The following is a 23,695-nucleotide window of genomic DNA, read 5'->3' as shown; positions in this document are numbered from 1 at the left end:
GAAAGTGCCCCTTTGGGATTCAAGTTTCTCTCTTCTGCATATTGGGCCACATCAATCAATAAGTTATCACCTCTGTGGATTGGTGGTAATATGATCTTTACTGGACAACTCCTTTAACCTTTCAGACATTAAAGACTTTCCTCACCAGTTCCACTAGTTGCATTACTGATTCTGCCTGTTTTCCGTGTTTTGCCATGGGTCACTTGATGCCTGCGCTGTGTATAACTTCTTTTTCACTGGCGTCTGGTTTTGCTACATTCCCAACATATATTGGTCATCATCACCTGTGTAACTTGCAGGCTGGGAAAGCTGTGGCCTATAAGGAACATGGTGAAGCTGGATATTTGGCTTACAGATGTCTGCCGGCTTTGGCTTCTTGTGTAGCTGCATGGAGGGGTTTGCCTTACTGATCACTCCTGGCTTGTTGCTGCATTCTGTAATTGTAGTCAGCAGAGACCTGAGCAGAGCTGGTGCGGTAGGGAAGAAGTTGGGCTAATTTTGTTATTTTTAGATAGAGTTCCTTTTCAAAAGAAAAAGTTAAACCTGGAATTTATATGGGGACAAAATTATAGTGCGTACAATGGTGTTTTTCTTGTTTTAAATAAAGAACACATCAGCAGAACCCAAAGCAGCCCATTGTGAGTTGAAGGGAGCCGGTCAGGTCCCCCGTCCACCAGAACCACCAGCCGTTGTCTACACAGCTTAATCCCCTAACAGTCCCTTTATTACATTACACACACAAACAGATCTCTAACGTCCATTTATGTACATCAGGCCTTTGTCTAGTTGATGGGGCGTTAGTGTCCCCAGACTAGTCGGCCCACTTAGCATGTTATCACACGCAGTGTCGGCATCACCGCCATCGCTATACATACCTCGCACATGCTCGTGCTTTTTCCCCTCACTGCTTTGATCCTCTGATGTCGGATGTGCGCATGCCAGCTCAGAGAGGCGCACTACACATGACCGTAAGTCTTCTTCACAACCAATCATGTGCAGTGCGCCTCTCTGAAACTGGCTTCAGAGGATCAATGCAGTGAGAGAAAGAAGCTGTGCGCATGCGCAAGGTATGTATAGTGCTGGCGATGACACCAGCACTTGTAAGTCAAGCCTCACAGGACGTGACAACATGTTAAGTGGGCCGACTAGTCTGGGGACACTAACGCCTCATCGACTAGTCAAAGCTCTCATGTACAGATCATAAACAGACTTCAGAATTACTTTCTTTTAAAAACTGTTTGTGTGTAATGTAATAAAATAACTGTTAGGCAGGGAATTGACATATGCAGACACAACTGCTAGTGGTTCTGGGGCCACGGAAGACCTGACAGGTTTCCTTTAAGTGGCAGATGCACCCAAGATGCCAATCGGAGGTTTGCAGGATCTGAAATGAACAGCACCATCATCTGGCTGCATCAGGGAACCATACTGGATGCCACACCAGGGCAATGCTGCATAGTGACTAGGCCTTGTTATTCCGGGAGCCCTAGCAAGTGGCTGAGGTGCCCAGGATACCGGGCAGAGGATTGCCTGCACAGGATGAGCACTGCCCTGGCCCGCCTGCAATGGGGGACCAAATCTTATATGTAACAGAGAGAAAAGCTTGTTTGACTGTGTTATGTTCCTAAAATGTATCATTTACTCCTGTGATACAAAACTTATTTTCTTAACGTTTTCACCTACAGGTATCACAGTTGCGCCATGAATTATCTATGAAAGATGAGTTACTTCAGTTCTACACCAACGCAGCTGAAGAGAGCGAGCCTGAGTCTATCTGCTCCACGCCGTAAGTCTCTGACACTTCTCCATGACCCATTACTGTGAGATACAGGTGTATCTGTAGAAAGCCGGGCGACGGTCAGGGGAAGAGCTGCTATATTGGGAATTGTCATCTGCACACATATATACATATATATATACATTTTTTTTTTTTTAATTAATTTATTTAGGCGTAGCTGATTAAGAATAATTAAGTGAGGTGTACTCTCTTTCAGCGCCCCAGTGATCCAGCACAGCACGCCGTACAGGTGTTGTGTGTTTGCTCCATTCAAAGTCACAGCACCCTATAGCTAATTACAGGTCAGGAGACTGGAATACAAGGGCTCGTCATCGGAGAAATAAATCCGATAATGCGCTTTTTTGGTCAGCTGACTGCTGCAGCGGGGTTTTGGTTTCTAAATGGGGTAGTCCAAGTGGAGCATGCCCCAGCATATTACTGTCAGTCAATACCTGCCTAAAATATATGTTTACAGTTTGACAACAACTTTAAGGACCTTATTTTAGATCTTCATAAATAAAAAAAAAAATTAAAGGTTTTTTTTGTTATCGCTTTGTAGCATTCCAAACCACTTTTTTTTTCTTTCTTACACTGACCATTATGTCATGGTCTCTACAGTCATGGGAACCCATTGGCACCCCCGGATCATTTTGCAGGGCATCAATGGGCAGGTAGAGGGAGCTATCTACACCTGTCACTTTTATTGAATGGTATAGTTTCCTTTAAAAATGGCATCTATAGTGTTAAACTGACAGAATCAGGGATTACTTGAAACTTTCAGACATTAAGGCTCTGTTGTTGAAAGCCATGCTCCATGTAATATGTTGGCATGTGATCCCTGTATTCCGTTGGGTCCCATTAGAGCCCGTATACCTGTGAATGCTGCTCTTGTGCAAAGTACAGTTATAAATACCTTTCTCCATGCCATAAAGCAATCTGCAGTGAAACACGTGCAGAAGTCGTGCTGCCTATAACCAGCATACCTTTCTGTTTATGTACATAGACTTTTACCTCTGTTGTAGTTGTTTTTTAGTAGTTGCTGCCAAACGATTTGCTGTAACTCGCTCTCCATGAAGTGTGGCCGTCTCTCGGCAGATTTCTCACTCTCCGCAAGGAGAAACGATACTTCTTGGATCCCGGCCAGACGCCTCTCAATCAGCCAAACCAGATCTCCACTTTGCACTGACGAGGGGCAGTACCCCGAAACACAGTGTCTGCAAATTGAGATTCTGGTCTGGCTATTATCCTAAGTCATGTGACAAGGCTCATTAAAGGGTCGACACTGACTGTTAGGATTGCTACTTCCAATAGGTGGCACTAGAGTTCTAGTCCTCTTCCTCTCTGAAGAGACCATTTGCACATCACAGTGCAGAATTTCTCAGGGTCTCGTGCTGGTAAAGTTGACAGATTTTAGACACATTTTATTTTCTGATTTTTATCCCACCTTCTTGTTTTGTGTTTTTTGGACCATAGATTGTTCACCTTGAACCGTGCCCCCTTTTTTCGTTAAGCGAACGGCTCTATTCTGTGAATAAACACCGGACCTAGTTAAGTGAGGAACAAAAAGGAATAGTCTGCTCTTCCGATGTCCATTGTGTTAATTCCTTGTATTTCTCAGGAAATTACAATGTCCATCACTGAGCAACTATTTATTAATGGGCCCAGAGAAGTGAGAGAAAAGGAAACCTCCTGGCCTGGCGCTGCAGTGTGGGCCACTATCCCTGTGTGAGTAAAGAGGAGCAGTGCCAGTCTGTTTTTTTTTTTTTTGTTTGTTTGTTTTTTTTTGTTTCCCTAGGCCCGTTAAAGGGGAATCTGTCACCAGGTTTTCCCTACTCTATCTGAAAGCAGCATGGTGTAGGGGCAGAGGACCTGATTCCAGCTATGTTTATTTTAGATATTTTACTCCCTTATATAGTGCCATTATCTCCCCAGCACAGCAACAAGCAAAGTATATGCAAATAGCCAGGGATCAACAAAAAATGGACAAATCTTTATTAAAGAACAAAACACAATTTAAAAACACTTAAAGTCCACAACATGGACTAAAATAGGTCAAAATCCATAATACAAGGTATAATACCTAATAACCCACTAGCCGTTTACTTGCAAATGCATGACCGTCAAAGTATCCTGCATAATCCCCGAGATAGACAAATCTATATACAAAACAGGAAAATATATCCTATTTAACATACACATACATACATACATACATACATACTGTCAACACAATAACCGCATCATACCACAAGAAAAGCAGAAAAACGTATTCGATACAAGCCCAAAATTGTGAATAAGAAACAGCGGCATGCGAAAGGGGAAAAGGCAAGGATAGAAATGACTGGATTAAGCAGTTGTGATTTTTCTGTGCTGCAGATGTAGCAGCGCTCTGAATGCTGAGCTCTGTATATCCCTGCCCCCCACACCACGGATTGGCATGACGCTGCTACTCAGTGGTGGGAGCAGGGTACCACAGATAGTGATGGCCACTCTGGCTCTTTTTGGTGATCTGGATCACTTGGTTCCCAAAATTTTTTTCGCATTTTGGATTTTTTTTCACACTTTCTAGTATATTAGATAATAAAGTGACTAGTGTCATTGAAAAGTACAAAAGCCAAGCCCTCAGAAGTCTATGCGGTCGGAAAAAAGGGAGGCGAAAAAAATGGACATTGGCTGCAGCGGGAAAGAGATAAAGGGGTTGTCCAATAGTCGACAAGCGCTGTAAATATTTTCTCTTAAAACTCTGCATTTCTGCGTTGTGTGAATTGACAACTATGTGTTAACTGTTCCTTGTGCCTTTATGTGTGTGTACCTATACAGGGGTTGGATCAAATAATGGAAACACCCAGAAACATCAACAAAAGTTAGTTTAATATGGTGTAGGTCCACCTTTTGCGGTGATTACAGCCTCAATTCTCCGAGGTATGGATTCATACAAGGTGTGAATTGTTTCCAAAGGAATTTTAGCCCATTCTGCAGTTAAAACACCCTCCAGTTCTTTGAGCGACGATGGCGGCGGAAATCGACGTCTAACTTGAATCTCTAAAATCGACCATAAATGCTCAATAATGTTGGGGTCTTGGGATTGTGGGGGCAGATGAAATGCTCAACTTCATTAGAATGTTCCTCGTGCCATGCTTTAATGATTCTAGCTGTATGAATTGGTGCATTATCATCCTGTAAGATGATGTTCCCCTCCGGGAACAGTGCTTGAACCATTGGATGCACTTGGTCGCCCAAAATGCCTAAATAATCTCAGCTGTTAATTCTTCCATGAAGGGATATCATTGGCCCGGCGGATCTCCATGAAATAGCACCCCAGATCATCACAGAACCTCCACCATTTTTACGGTTGGGAGAAGGCAGTCTGGATGGAATGCTTCTTTCGGCTGTCTCCAAACGTTCACTCGGCCGGAGGTCGGAAATAGGGTAAACGATGATTCGTCTGAGTATATCACATGTTTCCACTGCGTGAGAGGCCAATTCTGGAGATTTCTACCCCACTCTAAACGCTTGGAAACATTTGTCATTGAGAGCAATGGTTTTCTAATTGCAGCTCTTCCGTGGAATCCAGATTTGTGCAGCTCCCGAAGGACAGTTTTCGTGGAAACTGGGTTCTGTAGGTGTTCATTGAGCTCAGCAGTGATTTTCGGAGCCATGGTCTTACGATCCTCTCTCACAATTCATTTTAGAGTCCGACGGTCTCTCTGTCAACTTGGAGTTTTGGCCGGACCCATGCTTTGCTGTGGACTTTTCTTCATTCTCTTTCAAACGCAGTCATTACTTTGGAGACAGTACCTCTTGACACGCCAAGCATTCGGGCACTTTGTTACACTAGCGCCTGCCATACGAGCACCAACAGTTTGGCCTCTTTGAAAATCCGAGAGGTCTGACATTGATATCAGGTTCTCATCAATGTTCTTACAATTATGCAAAACAAACAGTTAATTTACATACACATCACATAACACAAATAATCAACTACAAAACATTACCATATGTCACAGTTTGCATGTTTATAACATGTTCGAAGCTTATGATGTCAAAACGTTAGGTGTTTCCATTATTTTGTCCAACCCCTGTATAATGTGCAACAAAAAACAGTCCGCCAGCAAATTCATCCCTTCATTTCCTACTTTCCTTTTTACCCTTTTTTGTTTATTGCTCAGTTTTAACTGCAATGAACTAAATATGTTGTGTCTTCCTCCGTCCTGCTCGCTGTCTGTCTCCGGTGTGGCTGCAGTACCACTGCCTGCAGCAGAAGCCTCTCCCTCCTCTGCCCTTTCTAAGCCGCAGTGCCCTCTGCAGTTACCAGAGAAAAATGGTACTTCAGCAGCATATTAACCCCTTTATGCCCTTCAGCATTTCTATAAAGGCATTTGTACACTGGCCGACGCACTGCTGTTAAAATAAGAAGTAAATCTACCAGTAATCTGCTACATGGAAGCCATTTGACGGTGGAATAGTCGCCTGTTTAGACAGGCTGACCGCACTTCCATGTGCACAGAACAATCTTTAATTTGATTGCTTTGTTCGTATGCAATATCATTGTTCTCGGCAGCACAGGTCTTGTTTACACAGGACAACGTGCTGCCGAGTGATTTTTCAGTAAATTTGCTAATTTTTCTGGTCATCGGCAGCCTGTTAAGTCAGATAATTTGGGAGACGAGTTCCTAGGCATGTTTATTCAATGTAAACACACGCTAAGGTTGAATGCTTGAGGAACAGGGAGAAAATGGTGCTGCTTGACAGCTTTATCATATCTTTTACACGTCATTGGTAGGTTTACTGTTCTTCCTTTATGGATAAGGTCACATAATGGAAATCCTGTGGTGAACCTGCAGCATAATCTGCGTACGTTTCCATACAAACCATGCAGCACGATCACCGTAGATTTCATCTCCACTGTATTGAAATTGGCAAAAATCTGCAGCAATTCGGCAACGCAATGGTTAGTGTGGGATATGAAATCCTGCTTTTTCTCCAATTTGTGCAATATCATCTAGTTGCCTTGTATTCTAGTCCACTGCAGAGATCTACAGCAAATCCGCCCCATGGGGTGCCTCTAAATGTTTCAGCCACTCCCTTTTTGGATGTGACTTTACATTGATTCTGGATGAATTTTTCCCCATATGGAAAACCTTACAGAACCAGTCTTCTGACAGATCATATTGCAATACAGTTTAGAGGATGATTGTTAAACCTTTTAAAATAGTCAATGTTTACTTTCTCTTTTTTCTTAAAGCTTAAAGAGGAATGAGTCTTCAACATCCGTCCAAAACTATTTCCACTTTGACTCCCTACATAAGAAACTGAAAGACCTTGAGGATGAGAACATAGTTCTGCGTTCGGAGGTGAGAATTGCAGGGATTTCTTCCATTATACCCTGTGGCTGCTAATTCTCAGTGCAAAGTTTGATGTGTTACTGACACCTAGTGACTGATTGAATGCACTACACCTTTTTCTTACTGGTCTTGGATGGAAATTTTAATTGTAATTCTTTATGGTGAAACCCGTTAAGACTCCATAATGGCTACCTATTATTGTCCCCACTGGTTTCTTAGTAGAATGTGTTTTGGAGATCTAAATTTGTGTCCTATTACATAGAAAAGCCTGTAATAAAATTACAGATCTGTCTTTTCTTAATTTTTCTTGAATTTAAGTGATAGAAATCCTCATTAGACCAATTCAAAACAATCTTGTGTATGTATATATACGTATATAATGGATTCCCCCTTTAATGAGACTTCTTATTTTAATCCTTCTTGTCACAGGCGTGTCATCTGCAAACCGAGACCATCACATATGAAGAGAAGGAACAGCAGCTTGTCAATGATTGTGTGAAGGAACTAAGTAGGTCATCTATTAAAATTGCAGATACTTTGCATTCATTACATTCTGCCATGTCCATGGAGACTCTAGTAATATGTCCTTTTCCGCCATGAAAAGCTGAATACCTAGAATAAAGTCTTAACGTCTTTTTGTATGTTCATGCATTGTTTTTATATTGACCTTTTTGACCTCTGTTTTTTAGGGGATGCCAACATCCAAATTGTCAGCATATCCGAGGAGTTGGCAAAGAAAACCGAAGATGCTGCTCGGCAACAAGAAGAGATCACGCACCTGCTTTCTCAGATTGTCGATATTCAGAAAAAGGCTAAAGCAGTAAGTATTGGAAGGCATCCAGTTTGGTTAGTGTGGACATCCAATAGTGCGATCTGTCCAGATGTGACCCTGTGTCGCTGAGAATTGCCACATACCATTTAAACTGAAAAAAGGAATTCTTTGTTCAATGCCATTGACTTATCCTAGCATCCATGATGGTCTCTGCTAGTTTGGCGGTAAGAATAGCGATGAAAGCTTTACTTTGGCTGCCAACAGTGACTGAAATCTTGGTGGAACCTCAACAGAAGGTGTGAGAAACCTTGGCAGAAAAAGAATTGTATAAATGTCTGTCAGCATGCTGTAAAATGATAAATTATACTCGCCTTATCCACTGGTCCCCTGCTACTTACCATGCTTCCTCGTCCTGGATGGACAGACATACGGCTACTGCAGCCAATTATTGGCTACAACCAGTGTCCAGTACGTCTCACGTCCATAGAGCCAGAAAAGGATAGCCATTGTCTGTACGTCTCACGTCCATAGAGCCAGAACAGGATAGCCAGTGTCTGTGCATCTCACGTCCATAGAGCCAGAACAGGATAGCCAGTGTCTGTACATCTCACGTCCATAGGGCCAGAACAGGATATCCAGTGTCTGTACATCTCACGTCCATAGAGCCAGAACAGGATAGCCAGTGTCTGTACGACTCACATCCATAGAGCCAGAACAGGATATCCAGTGTCTGTACATCTCACGTCCATAGAGCCAGAACAGGATAGCCAGTGTCTGTACGACTCACATCCATAGAGCCAGAACAGGATATCCAGTGTCTGTACATCTCACGTCCATAGAGCCAGAACAGAATAGCAAGTGTCTGTACGTCTCACGTCCAATAGAGCCAGAATAGGATATCCAGTGTCTGTACGTCTCACGTCCATAGAACCAGAATAGGATATCCAGTGTCTGTAAGTCTCACGTCCATAGAGCCAGAATAGGATAGCCAGTGTCTGTACATCTCATATTCATAGAGCCAGAACAGGATAGCCAGTGTCTGTACGTCTCACGTCCATAGAGCCAGAACAGGATAGCCAGTGTCTGTACATCTCATGTCCATAGAGCCAGAATAGGATATCCAGTGTCTGTACGTCTCACGTCCATAGAGCCAGAATAGGATAGCCAGTGTCTGTACATCTCATGTCCATAGAGCCAGAACAGGATAGCCAGTGTCTGTACATCTCATGTCCATAGAGCCAGAACAGGATAGCCAGTGTCTGTACATCTGACTCCGGCTGTACAGGCAGGAGACCACTGCGGTCAATGATTGGCTGCAGTGATCACGTGTCCAGCCAGAAGCGGAAGCACCGCGGGAGACCCAGCATTGTTGGAAGAGGAAAAGTGGAAGGTCGTTAAGGTGAGGTGGATAGGTTTATTTTTTTCTAATGCTGGATGGTTTTTGCAAAATATTTTAGTGCTGAGCAACCCCTTCTAACGTAAACTTCACATTTGAACAATATACATTTCACAGTACACATGCAATATTGATTAATTTTGAATGTTGCTCATACTAGATCCTATGGTGGAGGGACGTTCCACCCCTTAAGTGTATGCAGCTATACAGAATGTGCTTCCGTCACTGACTTGTACATTTCTGCTGGCGGCACATGCCAGGTAACATACACCTACATTATTAGTAGAGTTAGGTGACTCGTACTGCAGCGAGTCCCTACAGTGGGACTGGTGTGCACTGTGCCAATCGTCCTTTGAGTACTTTCTTACCCGTTGGAGATTATTCTACTTTACAATGTATTCTGATAGTTTTTTTTCTCCTTACAGTATACAGTAGAAAATGAGGAACTTGTGCAACATCTTGGGGCTGCAAAAGATGCCCAGCGCCAGCTTACAGCAGAGGTAAGAGTACTGGTTTGGGAAAGAGCGGCTCCAGCTCTCCTCTTTTTAGCAGTGTAGATCTGGCGTGGCCTTTTGGTTTTTGTACATAGCCATGAATTTAAATGTTCTACACAAAGCACTATTTCTTAAAAAAAAATAATTGACAAAGATGGAGCAAAACTATACGTAATATTAGCCTTTAATTACATTGTATTATTCGCCTTTCCAATTGCCCTTTGGGAACGATTCCTCTTCTTTCTGTTTGGCGTAGTTGCGGGAGCTGGAGGACAAGTATGCAGAGTGCATGGAAATGCTTCAAGAGGCGCAGGAAGAGCTAAAGAACCTTCGAAATAAAACTATGCCAAATGTCATTTCCCGACGATATCACACGCTGGGCGTTTTCCCCATGGTGAGTAAGGAATAGGCACTGCAATATTAATTTTCCACTGGGTGAAAACACTTTTCTGCTATTTGCATATACTTTGTTAAGAATAGTTATACTTTATTATATAGATAATTTTTTTGCTTTATTACTTTCACACTAAATTACTTTCATATTAACGAGGTGGAACAACCCAAAACAGTGAAGGAAACGGGACCCACTCCATATACTGGTCCAATATCTAATTCCCCTAAAACTGAAGACAATGGTAATTTTATAGCTGCGCATTGGACACTGTGCAGACTGCTGATACAATGGGCCAGGAGCAGAATATCCGCTTCCACTTTGTACATGCTCATTTCTATAAGGAAGCATTGTTCTACTATTTAGTGAAATATGAAATGCAAAAATATTATAACAATGCACTAATGTTCAGCCAAGAGGCGCTAGTGATAAAATGGAAAACCTTTTCTGCCGTTTTTAATCCTTCCATATCTGATCATATGCTACATCTTGGTTAGCTTTCTTTTAGTTCAGTATTCATTACTTTATCAGTAAATTGAATGCCAGATGATATTGTTTTGCTCTTCCTTAGCTGAGTGTCTCCTGTAGTTACACTATAGATCGGAGACTACATGAGCAATGATGAGGCTTATGATATTGTATTCATGGCGTTCTTATTGTTATTGGATGTCCGTGTGTTTCCGCCTCCATATCATATGTATGTAGGATATGATTATTGTGACGGATCTATTTTATTTTTGGTCAATAGGACTCCTTAGCAGCTGAGATAGAGGGATCGATGAGGAAAGAGCTGCAAATTGATGATGTGGACTCTCCGGAGATGAAGTAAGATGTGCTTTGTGTACTTTATGATCTTGTACCAGGGGTCTTTCTGAATGGTTATTTTCTTACCTAATAATAATGTGTTTCTTCCTGCCAGTCTTTGCATGGATATACTATCTGGTAAAGTAAGCGCTACTCCCGAACAAGAGATTCCTCATGGTGGTGTGGGCAAGCTCTAAAGCCTAAACTGAGATTTGTTACTGTAGAGAAATGGTGTCCCAATATGTCATAGTCGAGCAAGAAGATCCCTTTTTTTTCCCCTCTGCGTTTCCGGTTTTGCGCTTTACATTTTTTTCCTCCCCTTTGTCCATAACTTTTTATTTCTGTATCACTCTAGACGATTAAGGCCTCTTATTGTGGGATGAGTTGTAGTTTTTAATGATACCGTTCTTTTTATCATAACCAGTTCTAAAAAATTAGGGGAAAAAATCCAAAGTGACCCGTCAACATACTTCTCCAGATCAGTACATTTACGCCAATACCAAACGTGTCTAATTTATTTATTTATTTCTTGTATAAGTAATGGAAAACAATTCTGTATTCTATGATAAAAAAAAAAAAGTCGGCATTATCTAATTTTCTAATGCCTGTAGACACCGTATTTTTCTAAGTAGTTCTTGGCAAAAACAAAAGCAAACTTTAGTTTTTATCCCTAGCATTTTAATGTACAAACAACGTGTATTGATCGCATTTTATTGCATTCTTTGGGGGAACTGCATGGACTGAAACACCGCAAACTGGCATTACACTTTTATTTTTTTTTTAGGTGTTCAGCACTTGGTTTATATCATACTTTGATAGATCGGCCTTTTCTGGATCCTGCAATAACAAATATGTTTGTTATTAGTATTATTTTATTTATTTTATTTTAAAACTTGGATAACTGAGTGATTTGAACTCATGTTTTTTGGTGGGTGTTTAACCTTTTTGTCTTGTTAGTCCCGCTAGGGGACTTTTCACCTGGAATAGTTTGATTGGTATTGCAGTACATTTTCTAAGCAAAGTATTGCAGTATATAGCATAAATCATTGTCAGCTTGTATTTGAGCTTCCGAGGAGAACCAAGATGAGGGTAAAGGCCTTCAGCTGGTCCTTACTGCTCTGCTAATCATCTGTCTCTGAATGGCCGCTGCTGGTTAACTACTGCTGTCATGACCAGCATCGATTGTCGCAGGCAGATGCTGGCTGTGTATTACCTTTAGGCTGGGGTCACACTGGCGTTTTAAACGACTGAGTGCAATGCGATAAAAAAATCGCATTGCACTCAGACCAATATTAAGTTATGGGGCAGCTCCCAGCAGCCGACTTTTTGTCTGCCATTTTTCTCGGTCCGAGACAATCGCAGCATGCTGCGATTGTCTCAGGCCAAGGAAAACTCTCGGCTCACTCGCACCCATATAAGCCTATGGGTGCGAGTGAGACAGCGCACACCACTCGGATATTATCAGAGTGCTGTGCGTTATAAGCGGACCCCAGCAATGGAGGAGATGGAGAAATTTGTTTCGCCGCCGCCTCCGCAGCTGTGCTCCGATCCTCCCTGTGCGAGAGAATCGGCACACAGACGCATGACGCTCTGCTGCGAGCAGGAGCCGAGTGTCATTAGCATATCGCATCCGATGCAATACGCTAGTGTGACCCCGGCCTTAGAGCCTGCTCCATACTGGTGCACCCTGTGTGTGTGTAATGTGCATGAAAGGGTTAAAAAGGATCTGTTTGAAAATTGGTCAGTTTTTTTCTCTTCTTTCTTTCCCTCTTCTTCTGAGTGTTCTGTTTTTATTTTTTTGTCTTTGTTTTTTTTCTTTAATCTGCCATACAGATCCAGATGTCTTGGCTTTTTTTTTTTTTTTTTTTTGAGCTCATTTTTATGGTCTTTACCAAGGGGGCAGTGGTTACAGGATTCTCTTTAAGGAGATTAAAGATGGTCACCATATGAGCAACTTCCAATTGTAAAGACCATTAAAAATTATCACTTAAAAAATGTCATTAAAAAATATTCCACTATTGAATTTTTTTAAGTACCGGTATTTCATGTTTAAAAAAACATTTTTTTTAAATGGTTAATGGTGTAAAATATGAAAAATAAATTAGTGTTGGTATTTTAACACTTAAACACTAGGGGGAGCAGTTACTGAAATTTGCTATGAAAACGAAGTGTACCGCTGGCTTGCATTACTGCTGCAGCATATGTGTATGTGGCGTCACAGTGAATTCCCCTTCTATATGTTTGTAAAAGGATAAGGGAGGATGAAGATTAGGATCACAGTGCGGAGACTTTTAGTTGGCTGCTATGTGATACTGAGATGTGAACATTGTCACAGAGGACGGCTGGCAGCACTGAGTCTGGTAGTTGGCACTGTACTGCTCACTCTGTCACAGCTTAGTGGATACTCAGACATGATAGGATTAGATACATAGACCGTATCTCACTTGATGGGATTAGATACTTGAAATATATCGCACATAAAGGGACTAGACACATGGCTCTGCTCAGTCAGTGTAAAGCCTCATACAGATGTCTAATGCAGGGACGTCTGAATGAGGGTTTACTCCTGTCTGCAGGGCGCATCATAAGAAGTTACTTAGTTATTGAGGCTTTACACCGACATAGCAGAGGTGAGTCAGCGTTCCGAGCACACAGCAGGATGATTTCTCTGCTGTGCTCTGAAGAGTTGGGCGGCCTGGCATTGTATTACTGATGTCAGACTACCGACCTGTACTCTCTGCTGGAAGAAGCCACCATGACAGTCCTGTTCTCACCGCTCAGAGCAAGACTTCAGCAGTGACTTCCTCCACTATTGAGAACGCCTTGGTAGCCTGGTATTAGTAGTACAATACCAGTCTGCTGCCTGGTGCTCTTCACCTCTGCTGCCCAGACCTCCTCTCACCGCTCGCTGCTGAACACTGAGTGTACAGAAAATTATAGCTCAGAGCTCAGTTCTGGGCTACAATAAAATGGCACCTGGCGCCCCCCACAGCTGTTAACTGGACAGCCCTAGGGAGCATTCACAGCTGAGGCAGCCACAGTATGGGTGACGAGGTTGTACACAGACCGCACACTCCTATGGCCTTGGGTCGCCCTATTTGAGGTGTTTAAGTGTCGTGTTCTGACACACACCAGTGGATAAAAATTGCTGCCCCCATTGGCTAAATAAAAAATAATTGTTTAAACACTACATTTCATTTTGTAGTCTAATAAATGTATATATAATCAATATGGCAATTAATACAAAAATAAAAATTGTGACACGGTCCCTTTAATGGAAAGGATTGTATCTCTGGAACCATATGGCAGATTTAATGGTGGGAATAAAAGTGACAGGACCACTTAAAAACATAATTTAGGGTTCTATAGAAAACTAAGCGATGTCTTACACATGTGCATGCACCTTAGAAATAATAATAATCTTTTTATATAGCGCTAACATATTCCGCAGTGCTTTACAGGTTGCACACATTATCATCCCTGTCCCCGTTGGGGCTCATAATCTAAATTCCCTATCAGTATGTCTTTGAAATGTGGGAGGAAACCGGAGTGCCCGGAGGAAACCCACGCAAACACGGGGAGAACATACAAACTCCTTGCAGATATTGTCCTTGGTGGGATTTGAACCCAGGACTCCAGCGCTGCACGGCTGCAGTTCTAAACACTGAGCCTCCGTGCCGTATCTGTTCTTCCTGATACAATGTATGCAGAATGACCTTCTTGATTTTTTTTTTTCTTGCATATTTTATGGCTTTATGAAATGTGTTTTTCTCCTAGTGGCAATCACCAAAAACGTGTATTTGAAACTGTGCGGAATGTGAACCACGTAGTGAAGCAGAGGTCTCTGGCGCCTTCTCCAATGAACATCCCCGGTTCTAACCAGTCCTCGGCAGTGAACTCTCTAATGTCTAGCTGTGTCAGCACGCCACGCTCCAGTCTTTATGGAGGAGATATTTCTAATATTGTCATAGATAACAAAACCAATAGCATTATATTGGAAACTGAGACCCCTGATAACAGGTTAGTGGCTAGTTACTGGCTCTACAGAATAATGTAGCATTATTTAGTGTCTGTTTAGCATAAATTATGGCATAAACCTAGTACATATTTACTTAGTGTTATCTGAAAGTCACTGTATGTTTGTGTTTTTTTTTAATCATGTTATTTCAGGTGGTAAGTGGTCCAAAAACATTGATAAGGAACGTTAAATTCTCTGATTTTTGGAGTTCTAATAGTGTTGCGTGTAATATTGGACCATGTGTCACTTTGCATTTATTGATATTGTGAACTTGTTCTTGAGCAGTATGTTATGGGAGCTGGGGCTTGGTCTCTCTCACTTGTCAAATTCTTAACGAGTGGTGGCGTTCACTACGCCACAAATCTTACTCCAGCAGAAGCTAGAGTAAGATTTGTGGTGAGGAGCACATAGCGGGCCATGCCACTACACGCCTTGCCTAATTCACAAAGCATCTTTAATAAATCAGCAGCATCTGTTCCAAAACGCTGATCGTGATGAATTACGCACATTGAGTTTCTGCTCAGAAAACTCCTGAAAAAGACTAATGCATTAATGCACTAAACATTGTTTTCCTTCATAAATGGGTAGATGTCTCCCATCCTCATCAGTCTTTTGCTGTCCGCTTTTGTTTTTAGTGATGACGATAAGAACAAGAAGCCTGGCACACCAGGAACACCAGGTTCTAACGACCTTGAGACAGCCCTACGACGGTTGTCCCTTCGGCGTGAGAACTACCTCCTGGAGCGCAAGTTCTTTGAAGATGATCAAGAACGGAAGTTGCGCAGCCTAGCTGAAAAGGGAGAACTTCACAGCGGATCTTTAACACCTACAGAAAGCATCATGTCCTTGGGTACCCACTCCTCCAGGCTATCGGAGTTCACCGGCATCTCAGGAATGTCCTTCAGCAGCCGATCTTACCTGCCAGAGAAACTTCAGATTGTGAAGCCCCTAGAAGGTGACAAGGGGCCCCGGCCCTTCTATGTTTTGCTTAGTGACTCCTTGTGGTCTCTTATACATCACCAGAAAGCAGGCACTTTACATAATACACACTCCTTCTACTTTAGAGATAGCCATCCCCGCTGCTGGTTTGAGATATTTTAGTCTAATGGTCATGTATGTAGCGGTACAAAATTAATCCACAGTTGCACAAGGTGTAAGTTAGTGTTTATAATCTGATCGTTTTTATAGATTTGTAGCAGTGCCGTCATTATTCATGGTTGGTAATTTACCAATACTTTTTTTTAAGCAGTAAAATGTAAGTTTCCAACAATGCCTAAGCCCCTTGACATCTATGCCGCTGAAAATTATCATTATTCTTCTCAGGCACTTTATTGTGAAATGTTCATTGTTAAAGGGGTTCCTGATGAATAAAAAAATGTTTATTTTCAATGACGATATACGTTTAATAAGCAAATCCTGTTTCTATTGTCTTGTAAGATAATTGCTGTAGTGCATTAACATGTCCTCTGCCTTGTTACACTGACAGAAACCTGTCCTAGAATGTTAGTAGACCAGGTGCCTGTGAGCATGTGCAGTAGAGAGTTCCGCCACCTTCCTTTATCTGTGGGGAGATGGGCTAACTGGATATTTTGTTGTAGCACTGGCGATACCAGTGAGGCTGCTCCCACTGTTGCCCACGGTGTTTCTGATTTTTGTCTGTTGTGACCTGGTAGTAAGCTACTACATGGTATAGGTTATTTCCAGGTCCCATCAGCCCACCATCCTACTGCACATGCTCACAGGCACTCAGCCTATTAATACTCTAGGTAAAGGGCAGAGCTTCTTCTGCACATGCTTACAGGTACCAGGCCAATTAACATTGTAGGGCAGGTCTCCTTCAGTGTGGCAGCATGGTGACCATTTTATTATATTGTACTGATTACTTGTCTAGACAAAAATAGTTTTAATGTGGTAGTTAAAGGTAATAAGCAATTTATTTTTAATTACTTTATTTTTTTATACTTCGAGGATGCTCTTTCCAGCTTTTTGCCATTTCTCACTGTAACCTCAGATGTCCTTTCCAAAGCTGTCATAAACTTGGCAGATGGAGGGTAAATTCTTGGGACAGTAAGACAGTTATTTTACGATGAAGTTTGCATTGTACCGATTAGGTGGTGAGGCAAAAACAGGCTAAAATAAGCAGACTTGAGTATTTTCAATGAGCGTCTTAATAAATTTGCTTCACATCATGATAAAGCACATTCTGCTGCCTAAGTGACCATAAGCTTTCATTCACAAACAATATTTATGACCTTTCCCCTGAAAATGAAACCTATGCCCTGTTGCAAGGACCTGTCATGCATAGACTGATTGTCTATGGGACTGATGGAAATAGCCGAGTACAATACTACCGTATATACTTGTGTATAAGCCGAGTTTTTCAGCACTTTTTTTTTTGCTGAAATCGCCCCCTCGGTTTATACACTAGTCATTGTCCTAAGCAGATGGAAGGGGAGCGGCGGAACAGTGGGTCACAGAGGCAGGAGCCGGCCGCTAAAGCCTGTGCCTGCTGCTAAAGAGAAATGAAAATTCATTGCTATGGCAGTGAATATTCATTTCTCTTGTAGCACGCACAGTTACAGCCGCAGCTATACCCTATTTACCTTCCTGCGCGCCCTCACTGCATCTTGTTCGTTCTGGCGCCAGCAGCTCTTCCAGCTGAGCGATCACGTGGCCCCGCTCATTAAGGTAATGAATATTCATGCCTCTCCACTCCCATAGGCGTGGAGTGAATTTTCATTACCTTAATGAGCTGGGCCATGTGATTGCTCAGCAGGAAGAGCTGGCTCTGACACGAGTTGCAGGGAAGACGGGCAGGAGGGTAAGTAGGATGTGTTTTTATATAGGAACCATGCATACAAGGATAGGGATGGGGAGCCATGCATGCAAGGATATGGGATAAGGAGCTATGCATACAAGGATGGGGATAAGGAGCCATGCATGCAAGGATAGGGGATAAGGAGCCATGCATGCAAGGATAGGGGATAAGGAGTCATGCAGACAAGAATAGGGAATAAGGAGCCATGCATGCAAGGATAGGGAGTAAGGAGCCATGCATACAAGGATAGGGGATAAGGAGCCATGCATACAAGGATAGGGGATAAGGAGCTATGCATGCAAGGATAGGGAGTAAGGAGCCATGCATGCAAGGATAGCGGATAAGGAGCTATGCATGCAAGGATAGGGAGTAAGGAGCTATGCATGCAAGGATAGGGAGTAAGGAGCCATGCATACAAGGATAGGGGATAAGGAGCCATGCATACAAGGATAGGGGATAAGGAGCTATGCATGCAAGGATAGGGGAAAAGGAGCCATGCATACAAGGATAGCGGATAAGGAGCTATGCATGCAAGGATAGGGAGTAAGGAGCTATGCATGCAAGGATAGGGAGTAAGGAGCCATGCATACAAGGATAGGGGATAAGGAGCCATGCAGACAAGGATAGGGGATAAGGAGCCATGCAGACAAGGATAGGGGATAAGGAGCCATGCATACAAGGATAGGGGATAAGGAGCCATGCATACAAAGATATAGGGGATAAGGAGCCATGCATACAAGGATAGGGGATAAGGAGCCATGCATGCAAGGATAGGGGATAAGGAGCCATGCATACAAGGATAGGGGATAAGGAGCCATGCATACAAGGATAAGGGGATAAGGAGCCATGCATACAAGGATAGGGGATAAGGAGCCATGCAGACAAGGATAGGGGATAAGGAGCCATGCAGACAAGGATATAGGGGATAAGGAGCCATGCATACAAGGATATAGGGGATAAGGAGCCATGCATACAAGGATAGGAGATAAGGAGCCATGCATGCAAGGATAGGGATGAGGGGACAATGCATACCCGGCTTATACTCGAGTCAGTACGTTTTCCCAGTGTTTCGTGGCAGAATTAGGTGCCTCGGCTTACACTCGGGTCAACTTATACTCAAGTATATATGATATGTTGTTTTTTTCAGTCCCATAGACAATAAATGGATAAAGTACAGAAGTGCTCAAGCAAGACCACCACTCCATTTGAACGTGACGAGGGTCCACAGTCTGGTGATCAGTAGATTCCAGAGCTAGGACTCGCAGTGAAAATGCATTTATCACCTATACATAAGATATGTGATGTATACCATTTGTTGGCCAACCCTTAAGAACAGTTCTCACCTGATTAGAAAAAAGAGATGTTGGAAGATCATTCTGCTAATGAAGGAATTTTTTTTTTTTTTTTTAGAATATTTTCACCATTTCTGTTATCCTTCTCCCGGCATTCGGCCATCCGCAGGCAATTCCACTAATCTTGTAACCTTCTACATTCGCACTATGCTTTATTGCCACCTAGTTTGGCAATTTCCATGTCTCTAAGCCATATTGCCTGCAGCCTAGATTTCAGTGGAGCAATAGAGAACATAGGGCAGAACCATTATAAATGTTGTAGCTAATCCATAAATTTTATGATTTCTTAAGTTTTTAAAAAATGTTACTGTTAAGTTTATCTTTGATTCAGTTTCTATTGTGGTGAAATGTATTAAAACACAATCTGTATATTTAGTATGACCCCTTTACAAAAGAAATTATGGCTGTGGAAAGACATTGTCCTGCCTGGTACTGGTGATCCTTGGGGAAATGTAGCAAACTAAAGCAATGGATGAGTAGTGCAATTTCCTAATCAATTTGTCCTTTTTTTTTTTTTTTTTTAATAACCCAAGAGCCTAAATGAGCTTCTCCCTTGTTCGCTTGCACTATTTTTCATCCTTCTTCCCAACAAACATGTAGATATGTAGTTGCAAAGTACATGAACGTTGCCTACCTGACTGGGAATGCCGTCAGTCGGTGAACTGCAATGAAACCTGTGTATATGACCACATTTGTAGTTTTTTTATTTGTTTTATTTTACTGCCTCTAGTCATTTGGGGTTCTTCATGGTCACTAATTTTAAAGGGAATCAGTCACCCCATTTGTTGCCTATAAGCTGCGGGCACCGCCATCAGGGGATTATCTACAGCTTTCTGTAATACTGTAGATAAGCCCCCGATGTAACCTGAAAGATAAGAAAAAGAAGTTAGGTTATACTCACCCAGGGGCAATTTTTTTTTTACTCATTATAAAATGCTGTAGATAAGCCCCTGATGGCGGTGGCCTTAGCTTATAGGCCTAAAATGGGGTAACAGATTCCCTTAAAACTACTTGCACAAATCTAAATGTCCATGATTTATTATTGAAAGGGGTTGTCTGGAATTTTAAGTGAGGTATCCCAAAGCAGGTGATTTGCATTTTATAAAAAAATAAAAAAAACAAATGCTCACTCTTAAAAAGAATCTGTCATCCCTGGACGATTTTTTTTGCCATTACTATGGGCATACAGGTAACACAATAGTTAAAATATACTTACCTGTATGCCTCATAGCTGCGTGTAGATCTTGAGAATTTCATTTATAATGATTTCTTCCAGGCTCTGGGGCGTGCGGTGCCTGTAAGAAATCACTGCCTCCTAACTTCATTATAATGGCATCCCCCTCCAATCAGCGTCACACACACACCTGTTCGGCGCTGTAATTCCGTGCATGTGCAATGCACCAGCGCGGTTACATGACCCCTTTCCACCCTCCTATGGGCAGTGTCCGCATTGATCTGATCAGGCGCGGTGAGTTACTGCACAGTATTACAGTGCCGAACAGGTCAGTGTGACGCTGATGGGAGGGGGATGCCATTATGATGAAGATAGGAGGCAGTGATTTCTTCCAAGCCTGGAACAAATCATTAACGTATAGTATTAAAACTGCTTTTCTCAACATCTACACTGCAGCTATGAGGAATACAGTCAAGGCTGGTTTAACTATTCTATTACCTGTATGCCCATAGTAATAGCTCAGAATCAGCCTGGTGGTGACAGATTCCCTTTGAAACCCCACTGCTGCTCCACTAGTCTCCTTTTTCTTCAGCCCTGATGACATAAGATACCTAATTCATATGACTGCTGCAGCCAATCATTGTTGTAGGCAGTTGTACTTACTTGCATGTATGGTATGTGACCAATGAGTCATGTGATGGGCTGCAGCTGTCACCATACATAACATCCATCTGCGTTATTGCTAGGGTGGCAGGCTATTTAACGAGTAGTGATAATTTAGTTCTTATTTCAGAACATTTCCTGCTTTCAGGCAGCTAAAATTCTGGACAGCCCCTTTAAAGTGCATTGCACTTCTTGGGCTGGGGAGTTGTTGGACTATAGATGGTGATATTTATAACTTTGGAGTGGTGAATGAAAAACTTTATAGAATTTCTGAAAGTAAATTTTCACTTGTGCTTCATTTATTTTATAAATTTGCCATTAATGACTATTATGGATAATTATTTATTCAAATAATAGAATAGGAAGTGTAGCCGGCAGTTTTGAATGTGTTGGCAGATTTAATTGATCTGTATTCTGTACTTTATATGTTCTGTTTCCCTCATTCTTCCTTTTGAGTTGGTCATCCTGTAATACCTTTCGCTATTTGTATCTATTCTGAGCTTTCAATAAAATCTCCATTATGTTTTATCTATCCATTATGCTTCAATCCTTTTTTTTTTTCTTATGCTGTTTTTTTTTTTTTTTTAATCCTTATTTCATATCCATATACATTTCATTTTGACATCCATTAATAGGCTTTGTATATTTTAAAGGGGTTGCCCACTACAACTAGGACTACTATTAGGGAAACCACTTCTTAAAGTACATGTTCGGCCCCGATAAAATAATAAAGCCTATATTTTCCTCTCGTGCCAGCTCCATTGATGCGATGGAATGACACGTGATGCCCGGCACCCAATTGTCTTCATATTCAGTTCGTACAAAGACAGAGACATTGACGCCAGCGCTGATTGGACACCAGGTTCACGTGTCACTCACAACGCCTCATCACCACCCCAGGGAAGGCGAACTGGAACAGGAGGTGAATATAGGCTTTATTGGGGTTATGAAGGGGTTGTCACAAACAAATGAAGCAGTAGAGCAGTATTTAGATCCTTCTTCAGGAGCCGTTCGAATTGCCCACTAAGTGTGTCCTGAAACTGCTACTCGTGTCCAGACGTAATCTTTCATTGCACGCTCCTCCGCATTCAGTAATAAACACTGCATATGTGTGCTCACCGAGAAAGGAGAAATAAATGGGTCATCATCAAGGGCTGTAAATGGCCCACGGGCCTGAGGTTCCCCACCCCTGCACTAGAGTATTGCACACATTCAGTATTTCCCGCAGAAAAATCCACTGCAATGCTGGAGTATTGACCATAACATACGCGTGTTTTACAGATAAGTGGTGTGTTTCAGTGCATTTTTCCCCCTTTCATTTGAGTGGGTATAAATGCCTTAAGAATTTACATTCTTAGAGTTGCTTCAAATCTGCAAGGAAAAAAAAAATGAGTATATTTTAGAAATCTTTTCCTATTGCCACTACAGCACCCTATGAGAGAGGGGATCCGCCCACCATCTGGACAGGAACCTACAGAATTTAAAGGGGCGGTTCCCCTCACCACTCCAGTTTGGGTTCCTTTCCTAGATGGGAACAGACAGGTGCTAAAGCACAAAGTTCTTACCCAGGTCCTGCGGCCTCTGCGCGGTGTCTGCGGGAACAACAGAGACGGGGTCACTGGAAGCAGCGTCGGGAGTGTCCTGCTCGCAGACCCCTCCTCGTCTGGATATGTGGATGTCGTGATCCCAGTTGTTGGGCAGAGCCGCCCTGGGTCACGTGAGCGCGGCGTGACCCGGAAGTAGATGGTAACACTTCCGGGGGAGGAGGCGCAGCAGCAGAGGCTGTGTGCTGGGTGTGCGGCAACATGTCCTTGGTAGGGAACACATAGCACCTTCAGGTGGAGGTGCCTGAGCAGCGCAGGAAAAGTGGTAGCAGCCGCTCAAGAAGTAGCAGCAGTGTGGTACGGGGGCAACAGCGTTCGAGCGCCCCAGCGTCACGTGTGGATTCACCTCCTCCGAAACCGGTACTCTTGAGTTCAGCCTTTGGTGAGTGTTATAAGTACACCTAGTAGCTGATATGGTCCGTTTTTTTGTGCTTTGTTGTAGGTCAAAAAGACGACTAAAACTAAGCATAAGCAGTGTGCATTGTGTACAGTACCTTTGCCTGATAGCTATAGTAAAAATCTTTGCCAGGCTTGTATTTGTCAGACCTTAGAGGAAGAAGCTCCCCTTCGTGCATTAGACCTCAGGGCGGTCATCGGGGAAGAGAGAAATTATTCCCTTAAAGGCAGTCGGCATGAGAGATCTATTGGGGGCTTATTGCCAGGATCTAGCCCATTTTTACAAAAGGGCGAATGTTCAGGTTCCTCATCGCCATCCTCCTCGGATGAAGAGGGAAGGCCATTAGTTATACCTTACTTGGATGACTTCCTGGTGGTGGGGAATTCATTTTTCCAGTGTAAAATCCACCTAAACTGTATAAGATAGTCTCTACAGGACCTAGGTTGGTTGGTCAACCTAAAGAAAGCAAAGCTAGAGCCATCAACGAGTCAGATTTTCCTTGGTATTCTGCTAAGTTCAGAAGATCAGCTATGTTTCCTTCCAGAATAAAAAAGCAGAGGATTATTCACAAAGTCAGGACTGTAAGAAAAGATCCAAATCTAACCTTGAGAGACGCAATGTCCCTTCTGGGGTAATTGACGTTATGTATACCGGCTGTTCAGTGGGCTCAATTCCACACTCGGGTATTGC

The 23,695-nt window shown here is 42.6% G+C and overlaps 1 protein-coding gene across 11 annotated transcripts in view; it reads left to right on the top strand.

Annotated features, from left to right (window-relative positions):
• TRAK1 (trafficking kinesin protein 1) overlaps window positions 1-23,695 on the top strand; it is a 239,844-nt gene that overhangs the window by 189,067 nt on the left and 27,082 nt on the right. For all 11 annotated transcript variants that reach the window (XM_069730123.1, XM_069730122.1, XM_069730118.1 and 8 more), the window contains 9 exons: window positions 1,686-1,786; window positions 7,023-7,131; window positions 7,552-7,630; window positions 7,812-7,942; window positions 9,716-9,790; window positions 10,041-10,178; window positions 10,924-11,000; window positions 14,757-14,999; window positions 15,633-15,952. In XM_069730123.1, the coding sequence (XP_069586224.1) occupies window positions 1,686-1,786; window positions 7,023-7,131; window positions 7,552-7,630; window positions 7,812-7,942; window positions 9,716-9,790; window positions 10,041-10,178; window positions 10,924-11,000; window positions 14,757-14,999; window positions 15,633-15,952 (1,273 nt within the window). The remainder of the gene's footprint in view (window positions 1-1,685; window positions 1,787-7,022; window positions 7,132-7,551; window positions 7,631-7,811; window positions 7,943-9,715; window positions 9,791-10,040; window positions 10,179-10,923; window positions 11,001-14,756; window positions 15,000-15,632; window positions 15,953-23,695) is intronic.

Source organism: Ranitomeya imitator, chromosome 6 (genome assembly GCF_032444005.1).
Source record: "Ranitomeya imitator isolate aRanImi1 chromosome 6, aRanImi1.pri, whole genome shotgun sequence".
NCBI lineage: Eukaryota > Metazoa > Chordata > Amphibia > Anura > Dendrobatidae > Ranitomeya > Ranitomeya imitator.
Note: the sequence above shows the minus strand (reverse complement) of the source record. Positions and strands in the feature narration are given on the sequence as shown.